This window comes from Geotrypetes seraphini, chromosome 17 (genome assembly GCF_902459505.1).
Source record: "Geotrypetes seraphini chromosome 17, aGeoSer1.1, whole genome shotgun sequence".
Classification (NCBI taxonomy): Eukaryota; Metazoa; Chordata; class Amphibia; order Gymnophiona; family Dermophiidae; genus Geotrypetes; species Geotrypetes seraphini.
Genome location: NC_047100.1, coordinates 12,415,513 through 12,428,354, shown reverse-complemented (window position 1 = coordinate 12,428,354; position 12,842 = coordinate 12,415,513). Strand labels below are relative to the sequence as shown.

At 41.9% G+C, this 12,842-nt stretch overlaps 1 protein-coding gene across 1 annotated transcript in view; it reads left to right on the top strand.

Annotated features, from left to right (window-relative positions):
• The window catches only part of FGD3 (FYVE, RhoGEF and PH domain containing 3), a 221,874-nt gene that overhangs the window by 183,468 nt on the left and 25,564 nt on the right, over window positions 1-12,842 (top strand). The window contains exons 15-16 of the mRNA XM_033926275.1: window positions 3,340-3,402; window positions 12,628-12,750. Of these exons, the coding sequence (XP_033782166.1) occupies window positions 3,340-3,402; window positions 12,628-12,750 (186 nt within the window). The remainder of the gene's footprint in view (window positions 1-3,339; window positions 3,403-12,627; window positions 12,751-12,842) is intronic.

The window sequence follows — 12,842 nt, the reverse complement described above, 5'->3', positions numbered from 1 at the left end:
CACTATTCTGTAAAGGGCGCTAAGCATGGCGTGCCCTTTATAGAATACATTTACATTTATTTATTCAATTTTCTATACCGTTCTCCCAGGGGAGATCAGAACGGTTTACATGAATTTATTGAGGTACTCAAGCATTTTTCCCTGTCTGTCCCAAAGGGCTCACAATCCATCTAATGTACCTGGGGCAATGGGGGGGATTAAGTGACTTGCCCAGGGTCACAAGGAGCAGGGTGGGTTTGAACCCACAACCTCAGGGTGCTGAGGCCGTAGCTTTAACCACTTCGCCACTGTAGAAATCAAAATGTAGTAGAAGTGAGCCAAGCATAGGACAGTGAAGCCATTGTGACATCACTGATGAGGTTGGCTCTTAGGCATTGGTGGAATGAGGCATTGTGATGTCACAATACCAGCTCTGGTTATCAGAGGCTGAAACTTCTCACACTTTTTATTTATTCAATTTTCTATACTGTTCTCCCAGGAGAGCTCAGAACGGTTTACATGAATTTATTCGGGTACTCAAGAATTTTTCCCTGTCTGTCCCAAAGGGCTCACAATCTATCTAATGTACCTGGGTCAATGGGGGGATTAAGTGACTTGCCCAGGGTCACAAGGAGCAGTGTGAGTTTGAACCCACAACCCCAGGGTGCTGAGGCTCTGGCTTTAACCACTCACACACTCTCCCCCGCAAATTCGGTGCCTGTCTTTCTATGCCATTTACTCAATCTAGCCCTGAGCTTTTCCGATTGTTGGTTTCTCTGTTTTTTTCCAGCAACCCTCCGACTACAATTTCTCACTGTAAACTCCAAGCCTTTAAACAATTATTATGGAGTAGGAGCAGTGTTCATACAATTATTGCAATGATACTCCTCGTTCCCTGAAAGACTGAGAACATGTGCTTCATGTAATGCTTGAGTGCTATCTTTTGAAAACACAAGCTCAAAAGTAAAATTGTTTTTGATTTGTTCAAAAAGCTTGTACAGGAGTAGATTCTGACTGCTCCAAGTGAATCTGCCTCTCTCCTCTTAGCACCTATGGCTCCCTTAGGTTTCTATTCCCCAAACTCTGCATTTCTTTGCATTGAATTTTAATTGTGAAAGTTAGACTTTTTAGCATGACTACCTGGCAATTTTCACACAGTCAAAAATGTTGGTACTGTAAAACTAGCATTATTTGAAGAAAGAAAAAAATGGAGAACGAGTTAACTTTTTTTTTTATAATTCTTTATTAATTTTCACATCACATTCAAAAATTTACACACAAATATTATCATAAACATATACTTTCTCCCCTCTCTCTTCCACTATATCCAATCATAAAAGAACACAAAATGTATTTCCCCCCTCACTCCCTGGATGTGTGTGCCATTCCAACAAAAAATAATATACAACTAATCAGAATTAACAAAATTCGTTAATGGGCCCCATACTGATTTTTAAAAATTATAATGACCTAATATATTGAAATTCATTTTTTCAAATTTATAACATACTGTATTTTTCGCTCCATAAGACACACCCTAGATTTAGAGTAGAAAACCCAGAAAAAAAACATTCTGAACCAAATTGTGTACTAATATATACCAGGCTCTGCATCCTGTCTCCCCTTCCATGCCAGGCTGTTCATTTCATCTTTCATATACACACAGCAGATATAAATGATCAAAACTGACACATTTTGATCACTAAATTGAAAATAAAATAATTTTTCCCACTTTTGTTGTCTGGTGATTTCATGAGTCTCCTTCCTTTCTTTCTTCACTCAGGCCCAAGAATTGTCCCTTTCTATTCCCTCCCTCCCATGTCCCAAGTTTGTGCTCCCTCCTACTCACTACCTTCCAGCCTTTTTTCTTTGACCTACCTCCCTCCCATGTCCCGAGTTCGTGCCTCCTTGCCCTCACTGCCTTACAACCTTTGTCCTGTCCGTCCTCCCTGCTGCGCCGTAAACTGACCTCCTCCCCCCCTGCATGCTGAAACCTGCCTACTATTTTACAAGAGTTTGCAGTCCCAAGGCAAGACATTTACAAGTCCACAAGTGCTGCAAACGGTTAAGTCCAGCTCCTAGAAGTAGTGAAAAAAAACAGCCAGATCTTGACGTCAGCCGTCACTCACTTGCCTTTTGTTGAAGAGAACTTTGCCGATTCCTCTTCCTCTGGCCCCGGTCCACTGCCGCTGCACCGCAACTCAAAGAAGGTAAGGGCCAGCGCATGTCGCCGGCCCACAAGCCTTCGTCCGACGTCAGAACTGATGTCAGTTCCGACGTCGGGAGAAGGCTTGTGGGTTGGCGACATGCGATCGCTGCATGCTGGCCCTTCACTTCTTTGAATTGCGGCGGCCAGCAGGGAGCAGCAGCGGGGAACAGCGGCAGTCAGCAGTCAGCCCGTATACCCCCAACGAGTGGGTCATTTTTAAAAGGTACACCGGGATGGGTGGGGGGTGTTTAAAAAAAAGTTACCTTCGCTTCATAAGACGCACTGAAATTTCCACCCAATTCTGGGTGGAAAAAAAGTGCTTCTTATGAAGAGAAAAATAGGGTAAACATAAAGTCTCCCACCAAAAGGAAAAGTTAAGCCTGTCCCAATTTTTCCAATTTTTGGTAATCATCTGCTTGGCAATCCCTGTCATAATAATTAGGAGCCTGCTTTTATATTTGTCTAACGAGTTAACTGTTAATGTCATAGTAACATAAAATTTTTGTTTCGGGAGCAATGATGGAAGGTTATCACAAGTTCAACCCAAAGCCACAAACAATCACCGAATTCAAGGATGCGGTACAGATGATTTGGGGGTAGCCTATCACAGGGACCGAGAGAAAGAATTTCCGACCATGAGAGAGAGACCATGGGAGACAGCCAGCCAACATGATGACTGGGCTGACAACACAATGGAAGCCTGGTTCATATCCCAGTACTTCTCCTTGTGACCTTTAGGCAAGTCACTTGCACCTCTGTTGCCTGAGAGGTACCAACTTAGATGGTGAGCTTTCTGGGGACAGGCAAGGAACTATCTAGTGTACCTGAAAGTAACCCATCTTGAACTAATAGATGTGAGCTACAAACAAATCGTCAATATTTATTCTATAAAATGCTGTGACTCTTGATAAAGCCTATATCCTGCAAATAGCTCATTCAGCCTTGTAGCGTTTAAGGAATAAATAATTTCCTTTCTTTGAGTTCCTAGTAGCAGATAGCTGCTTAACGAAGCTACTTTATGCAGACTTCAGCTCTCTAAATATTGTTTCAGAGATATGCATGCAAGAAGGATATGTGGTACTTGGATATTAAGTGTAAGAATTGTAAATGCATGTGTTACAAGGATCTCTTTTGTTGGCTGTTTATTTCAGGCACTGAGCACAAGTTCCATAGAATCTATGCCAGGAACAGATACTTTCAGTGGACCTGGTGGGGTAAGTACTTTAAAGCTAACATTGATAAAGTAGAAACACATTTTGTAAAATATAATTCAGTTTAATGGTACCCTGTTTCCCCAAAAAATAAGCCCTAGCACGATCGTACGCATCAATTCAGCAACCTCCACCCTGGCTGCTTTAGGAGGCCTCGGAGCGGAGGTATATCAGTCTCAGGGAGGGAGGGTTGGTGGGGTTCTGCTGTACAAGAGGATGGGAGGGAGGAAGGGATAGAAAGATGCTGCAGAAAGGGATGGGTGAGAAGGGAGGAAAGATGCTGCACATGGGGTGGGGGGTGGAGGAGAGGAAGGGAGAGATGATTGTTGTACATGAAAAAAAAAAAAAAAAGACATCCCCGAAAGTAAGCCCTAGTGCATTTTATGGACCCAAAATTAATATAAGACACTGTCTTATTTTCAGGGAAAAAAGGTAGTTATAATTTTAAAAAGAAGTTCAAACTTTTATTTTCTTTGTATTTTGGATCCACTTCACGTTTTCTTAGGCAGTGGACAAATCTTAGTGCTAAATTTCTTGATTTGTTCAACAGATTTATGATGGCAGATAAAGGCCAAATGGCCCATCCAGTCTGCCCATCCACAGCAACCATTATCTCTTCCTCTCTTTAAGAGATCCCACGTGCCTATTCCAGGCTTTCTTGAATTCAGACACAGTCTCTGCCTCCACCACCTCTTCCGGGAGACTGTTCCATGCATCTACCACCCTTTCTGTAAAAAAAGCATTTCCTTAGATTCCTCCTGAGCCTCTCACCTCTTAACTTCATCCTATGCCCTCTCATTCTGGAGCTTCTTTTCTAACGAAAGAGACTCGACTGATGCGCATTTATGCCACATAGGTATTTAAAAATCTCTATCGTATCTTCCCTCATCCGGCCTTTCCTCCAAAGTATACAAATTGAAATCTTTCAATCTGTCCCCATACGCCTTATAACAAAGACTGCCAACCATTTTAGTAGCCTTCCACTGGACTGACTCCATCCTATTTATATCTATTATATCTTTTTTGAAGCTTCGGTCTCCAGGATTGCATGCAATATTCTAAATGAGGTCTCACCAGAGTCTTATACAGGGGCATCAATACCTTCTTTTTTTCCTACTAGTCATTCTTCTCCCTATGCACTTTAGCATCCTTCTAGCTTTTGTTGTCACCTTTTCAATCTGTTTGGCCACGTTTAGATCATCACATACTATTGTATCAAAGTCCTGCTCCTCTTTCGTGCACAAAATTTATTCACCGCCCCCCCCCTCCCCTAAAATGTACCATTCCCTCGAGTTTTTGCAGCTTTTTCATTTATTAGAATTAAATCTTAGCTGCCAAATTTCAGACCATTCTTCAAGCTTCGCTATTCACACCATCAGGGGTGATTTTGGTATCATCCACAAAGAGGCAAATCTTACTCGACAACATTTCAGCAATATCGCTTATAAAAATGTAAAAACATAAAATAAAATAGGCACAGGAACTGAACTTTGAGGCGCACCACAGGTAAACAAAATGGATCACCCTATCCAACTAATCACCCCTTCTATCGTTACCTCCCATACTAAATGCCTCTGCTCTGCCTTATCGAACACCGTAGTATGTACCCCGCCGTATGTAATACTACTGTATGAACTCCGCTATATATATGTAACTTACAGCAAATGTAACTTCTCTGCAATTTGTAACCTAGCTGAAAAATAACTTCACCGTAAATGTAGCGTCACTGAAAATGTCAATGTTGCTATACCAAAAAAAAAATAAAATTGTAACTTCACTTTAAATGTACAGTCTCTTTATCTGTTAACCGCATAGAACTTCCATGGTAATGCGGTATACAAAAATAAAGTTATTATTATTATTATTAAAACATCCCTTTCCTCAGGCAATCTCTATTAACCACTACCCTCTGTCACCTTCCACTCAACCAGTTCTTGACCCAGTCTGTCACTTTGGGGCCCATACTGAGGGCATCAGTTTATTTATTATATGTCTGTGTGAAACACTGTCAAAGGCTTTGCTAAAATCTAAATACATCACATCTAGCAGTCTCCCTCTATCACCCAGTCAAAGAAATTGATCAGATTTGTCTGACAAGACCTGCCTCTAGTGAGTCCATGTTGTCTTGGGTCCTGTAATCTGCTGGAAAGTCACTATTTTCTTTTTAAAAAGTGTTTCCATTAATTTACTTACAACAGAAGTCAGATTTACCAGCCTGTAAGTTCCCTACTTCTTCCTTACTTCTACTTTTTTGGAGAAGGACCACATCTGCCCTTCTCCAGTCCTTCAGTACCACTCCCAACTCTAGAGAAACCTTGAAAATGTCAGCCATGAAATTAGCATGTCTATATCAAATTCTTTCTTTGCATGACTTCAACTACTGTTCGTTTATAAGTACAATCTAATTCATTTCAAATAACTCTCCCCCCTTATAACCATCAATTGTTCTTAAGCACATGAAAACATAAAGTATCCCCACCCCCCTCCCCACCCTGTTCAATTAGTGTTCGGTTGAGGCTGTAAGTGGCCTATCTTGTTCAGTATTTATATAGCCCCCCCAAAAAAAACAAAACAAAACAGGGAGACCCAAGTTCCTTTTCCAAAATAGCTTCCCATACAAGTGGGCACTTGTGGTTTAGAAGGTAGTGTTGGTAGAAGAGGTAGATTTGAGCCCAGGTTTTCTGGTTCAGAAGCCATTATTCTGTTCTAATCACTTATTCCTAGGGGGATTTTGAACAAAAATAAATAATTAAAAATTCTGCACACTGTCTTTTTAATTTCTGCTAGGAGCAGGGGAGAACTTTGGGCTTAACCTTGCTGGTTGCTATGCTTTCTTTACCCTGTGCAGGACTCTGCACTGGAAATGCTAAATTTCTACATGTAGTGAGCAGGATTGGAATTTTGCATGGCACAGAATTTCCTCAGGAGTAAAAGGACTAGGCTACTTGCTTTCTCTGCATAGTTTGTTAGCAAACCACTTGGTGGCAGTGGTGGGTAGCAAAAATAATTTAGTGTAAATGAGAAATATATTTGCAGTTTGTTTGGGTTTTTTTTTTTTTTTTTTAACGGGGGCAACTGATAAATTTGAATGACTAAATACTTTTTAATGAAATTGAATTCCCTACTAATTAATTCTCATGGAACAAAAGTCCTGTTGGCATTGAAAACCCCCTCCTATACCCACACAGCTCATAGAGCAACTAAGTATATTGTTGGAAATTCACTCAACATTATATTTTTATTTAATATAAACCTCAGCAAAACTGAGTAATACCACAGAGGCAGAGATGCCTTGAGGTGTGGTGGGTTCATGCCTCAGTTTCTGCACTGGCCCTCAACTTATCCAGCACTGACATGTTACAGTCATTACTGACATATAGGATGCTGCACAATATTCACTTGTTAAAATATTTTCCCATGGGGATAAAATTGAAGAAAACTATTTAGCTGAGAGGGTCTTAAAGAGCTATATAATATTTCATATAATCGAAGTACAATATGCAGAATGCCTGGTGTCATTCTAACAGGAACAATCTGTAGCTGTGATGATCTCTCAAAAGCTCAAATTGCAAGCTGGTGTCAGATTAAACTGCAGGGAATATTTGATGTGCATTCATTATTGAGCACAGCCAACTTCAAAGTATCTCTTCATCTGGACAGCATTTGAAGTAGCTGGAAAATGCTTTTTTGACATTTTAAAGATCTGCGCCGCTGGAAATGTTCTAAAAGATTATGAAAAGATGGTGATTGCAGCCAGTAAAGCACAGATTAAAATGTGCACCTATCAGCTGCAATCTCAATCAGATGTCCTAAATGACCTATTACAGCGCGCTGGTAAATCATTCAAATGACTTGTGGAGGGGGAGTAAAGTTTGCACTTCTGTAGGCAAGTGATATGCTGCTTTCTGCCTGCTCTTCTTGCAGCATAACCGTGTCGTCCATGTTATTCGCTCTTGGCAATTTCTTACAAATGATAAGAAATATTGGGCCAGATTCATCACCCAGTGCTGGGCCTGGCTCCTTATCTTAAGCTGACCAAGGATGGGGAACGTGATGGAATCAGGAAGGGAGGACATTTGACTGCCACACTGCAGTAACACCTGCTTTCCAGAAGAGGGTGACACATTCACCCTTCCGTTGAGAACAATCATTATGACAATCACTGAAAGCACTTGAGAGGTCTTTTAGAGCCAGAAAAACCAACATTGATCAGTAGGAAGTTGCCAGGCAATAAGGAGATTATGATATTTGGCACAGATGTACTTTTAAATGAGAGGACTTTTGTAAAACTTAAGGCCCCTCTATTTACTATGATGTTCTAATGTTCTGCAGGTACCATGCATTAATAGCCAACATTTAACACATCTATATTAGCTGTTAGAGGCATTTCTAGCATTTATGGGAAGGCTGCTATGAAGTGAACAGAAAAAAAGTACACTAATGTGGGATGTGGTTAGGTATACTTCTTAGATCAGTGTTCTTCAACCACTGGTCCGCAGAAATTTCTTGCCAGTCCACAGGGCCAGCATGTGCATCAGGCCTGAGACAGAGTTCTTCAGCCACCAGTCCGGCGTTATCTTCTGGCCGGCTTCCTCTTCTTCACTGTCGCAATGCACAAAGTCACGGGCAGCAGCTCCTACGCAATGTCAGAGGGAAGGCTTCCAGATGAGGTGTGGGACATGCAAGGAGCCGCTGCCCGTGGCTTTGTGTACTGCGTCAGTGAGGAAGAGGGAGCTGGCCCGAAGACAACACCGAGGTCAGCGCAAAACGGACAGGCGGGAGCAGACCAGAAGGTAAGGCACAGCATGGAGGGAGGGATGATTTTATTTTTGAATTTAGTGATTCAATTGTGTCAATTTTGAGAATTTTCATCTGCTGTCTGTATTTTGCACTGTTAAGGAAGAAATGCATTTGTTTCTTTTTGTCTGGGATTGTGCTGCATGCAGAGTCTTGAATCTTAAGGTTTGTTTGTTTATATTAGTACTTTTAGTTTTTGGTCCCATATTTGCATTGGTTCATCTGTGTTCTAGTAGGAATGAATGTTGAGAAGCATACAGTGTGCTGTGTGTAGATTAAATTTCTGGTTAACCATTATGTGTTGTTAATAAGATTATATTGTGTGTATATATGAAAAATGAATGGGAAAAAATAGCGTTACATTAGTACTATTATGGGGGCGGAGATGGGTGGGGTCTGGCCCACGACTTAGCCCAGTGTTCTTCAACCGCCGGTCCACAAAATAATTCTTTTATTTCGGCCGGTCCATAGGTGTAAAAAGGTTGAAGAACAGTGTCTTAGATTGTTGACCTCATTTACACTCTATAATGCTTTCCGTGTTAGCCACCAATATCCACCTCAAAATGTGTTTTCTGCATCAGTTTTATAATGTGGGAATTACTGTGTACAGTTTGTCAGTGTATAGCAATTGTTGTCTTAAACTACTACTATTTAATATTTCTATAGCCCTGATAGCTAATTTAGTTTAATCAATAGTCAGGATGGGTATTCGTTAATGCACATTTGGGTTGTTTAGGTTCCTTAAAACTTTTACGGCTTCTTTTACTAAGGTGTGCTAGAGTTTTTAGCGCACGCCAACCCCGCACTACGCGGCTAGAACTAACGCTCAATGCTGGCGTTAGCGTCTAGCGTGCGCGGCATTGTTGCGCGCTCTATTCCGCCCGATAAAGCCCTAACGCAGCGTAGTAAAAGGAGCCCTTAGTGTACGTAAACCCAATTGTGCATGTGTAAACCTGTGAATTTGTGTGTCCAATCAATTTGTGTACTAGAATGTTTTAACGTGCGTAAAATGCACACATTAAAAATAAATGTGTGAAATGAATTTAGAAAAACACACCCAACATGAGACGAATGGATACATTTATCTATCTAATATGATGTCCTCAAGTTGGGACCCAGTAACAGGGATTCTCTTTTTCTTTTTAAGAGGGGGGTAGGTGGGATATGGTTATTACCCATCAAAGATCTCACGATGGGTAATATCTGTGAGAGACTAGGGGACTGTCTGATGATCCAGGAAGGGAGAGTTAGGATGGGATGGATTGTTTATTTAAATAGTTATTGTTTAGCCCAGTGGGTTCCCAGCCCTGTCCTGGAGGACCACCATCCAATCAGGTTTTCAGGATAGCCCTATGAATATGCAAGGAGCAGTCCACCGATGAAAACAAAAACTGTGGATACAGATGTTCTGGAGATAATTTATTAAACACTGACTCGGACAAGAGGTCATGGACTGAAATTGAGGGGCAACAGGCCCAAGACAAATGTCAGGAAGTTCTGTTTCACACGAGTGGTGGACACTTGGAATGCTCTCCTGGAGGAGGTTGTGACGGAAACCACTATTCTGGGATTCAAGGGCAAGTTGGATGCACACCTTCTTGCAAATCACATTGAGGGATACGGGTAGAACAGGGTCTTCATCAGGGAGCACCTAGCTTAGCCTCCGTGTGTGCGGGTCGCCGGACTAGATGGACCTAAGGTCTGATTCGGTGAAGGCATTTCTTATGTTTTTATGTTATATAAAACCATAAAAATTCAATTTAAAAAGTACAATGATAAAAAATACTGTGATAAATATCCAACCGGACCCTACACGGTCCGTGTTTCGGCGAACACGCCTTCCTCAGGGGTCCAATGGTTTGCAACCTCACATATAAAAAATTGGACTGAAAACAGTCTATTGTCTTTAAACATGTGAGCAAAGAACACCGCAGACAAGCTGAAGTAGCAAAAAAATGCAAGGAGTAGATAGATCTGCCTGTCAACTCCATTATATGCAAATCTCTCTCATGCATATTCATCCCCAAAAACCCGACTGGATGGTGGTCCTCCAGGACAGGGTTGGGAACCACTGGTTTAGACCACTGTCATTGTTGTAAGCATTTTGTGGTTTTACATTAATAAAAATATTTAAAGTAAAAAAAAAGCCCCCCCAAAAAAAAAACACCTGAAATTAGGCAACATCCAAAAACCAACCCTAAATGTTCCATTGTGAAATTCTAGTACACCAGTTCTTCGGTGTAAGGTGTACCTTTTAATTAAAAGTAAATTTTTTTTTTCAGATCAGTTCGGGTTTTCTAAAAATTCAGTTTTTATTTTTAAAAAAGTTTGTTTCCCTTATTTGTTTTATAGATTTAGCTGATGTTTTTTCAGTGGTACCTCTCCAAGCAAGTTTTATTCAGTTGTGTTAAGTATTTCCCTAGCACCAGAGGGCGTACAATTTAAGGGGGCCCTTTTACTAAAAAGGCCCCTGCTAAAAAGTGGCCAACACTGTTCCCAGCATGGGTCTTTCTCACATGCTGAGGGTCTCTTTTAGCACAGTGGTAAAATGGACCCATTAGCGTGTGAGCACTTACCTATTTTCTAGGCAGAAAGGGCACATGTGCTAATTGATTAGCTCAAAGCAATGTAGTTGCACTAACTAGCACAGAATATTCCTACTCTCCACCCCCAGACATGCCCCAAGCGCTAAAAAATAAATTCTGGTTTTTTAGGGTTCCTTTTACTAAGGTACGCTAGCGTTTATAGCTCACTACAGATTAGCATGTGCTAACTCCTTTGCTACACGTAAAAATTAACGCCAGCTCAGTAAAAAGAGCCCTTAGTGTGTGAGCACTAGTGCTGCCCAAATCACTGATTCGAATCAGTTCACCGATTCACTTCCGTGAATCAATTCGAATCGATTTCCCCCAAAAATCAGACTCACAGATTCAGTGAACAGCCCTCCCACCCCCCAACTCCTGGGCCTCCTAAAGCAGCGGCGGTGGACAACTAGCAGATGCTTTTTCGTGGCCTGCCCCCACCAGGGCCTTCCCTGTGCCGTATCACAGATGATATCAGTGATGACACAGCAGAGGGAAGCCCTGGCAGGGCAGGCCACGAACAAGCCTGTTCAGTCTGTGTCTGCTAGCCATCCACCATCACTGCTGTTGATGCTGTATTAGGAGACCTGACTGTATGTCAGATCTCGGGAGGGGGGGATGTCAGTCGGGAAGTACTGCACAGGGGGATGAGAGGGACGGATTGCTGCCACACAGGAGGATAGGAGGGAGAGATGGGAAAACTGTTGCACGGGGGGGGGGGGGGAAGAGGAAGAATTGTTGGACATGGGGTGGATGAGAGGCAGAGACTGCAACAAAGAGGTAGAAAAAGGGGTGAGAAGGAGAAATTCTGCATTTGGTGGAGGAGAGGGATACATGCGTTGAGAGGGGAGAGGGAGAAATGTTGGATATAGGATGGAGGGCAGAGAGAGATGGTGCATGGGGAGAGAGAGAGAAATATTTTACATGATAATGGAGGGGAGGGAGAGATGCTGCATGAAGAAGCAAAAAGGTATGGAGATGGAAAGGGAGGGTACAAGTGTGGTGTGGGGGCATGGGAGGGGTGACACAGAGGCACGGGGGGGGGGGGAGCACCACTGCCCCAGGCACCTCCTACCCTCGCTACACTAATGGTTCTTTCACACCGACTTTTCTTATGCAGAAGAAATGTCCAAAAACGTAGCGAATAGGGAATTAGGGAATTTGCTACGGTTTTTGGACATTTCTTCTGCATAAGAAAAGTCAGTGTGAAAGATAAGCTGGTATCTTTTGCCTTCTCCTGCTGATGATCTGTGCGGAGGAGACATCTGTGGCAGATAAGTTTTTTTTTGTTTGTTTCTTTTCTTTAAAGTCACTACACTGCTTGCTCCATTGTTTTAAAAAAAAAAAAAAATTTATTTTGACTCCAGTAAAGAATTAAAGCCGGTGGAGCTTTTTGTAGACCGAGGATGCGTCTTCAAACTGTTATTTGAAGTCGATATGTCCGGAGGATTAGTGATATATATTAAATCCAACGTGACACTGAGGTCTTTTTCTCCACTTTTTTTGAGGTATTCTCATGCATTTGTTTTTTGCTGGTTTGGATTATATAGCATTCAATTGTATGTAGTTCTCTTTTTGTAACTAATGCACACACCTTGCTGGGCCCTAATCTACAATGGTGTGGAACAATTCCAAATCAGTGCCAATTAGTAGTGCCCAATTATCAACAATAATTGGTTCGTCAGCCAAATTTATTTGGATGCCCATCTGTGATCGGTGCCCGATTTTGGACACTATGCATAGAATCTGGGGGATATTGGCAGACCTCTGTAGATGACATCTGGAACCGTCTTGTCACAGGGAGTTGTGCGTTCTGCCTCTGTATTTAAACTTTCTTTTTACTTTTCAGAGTGATGGGTTGAAAAAAGCCTCACGGTTAAAGCGCGACAAGGAGAAGCAAACGTGCAAGAATTGCAATGAAAACTTTAGTTCAATTACGAAGAGGCGGCATCACTGCAAACAGTGCGGGGCAGTAAGTGTCAGACCGGTCATGATTTCATGTTGTATGTTAATTGTCTGACGTTTATAACAGGAGCGTACCCATCCTGCAATGTAGGAGGAGCC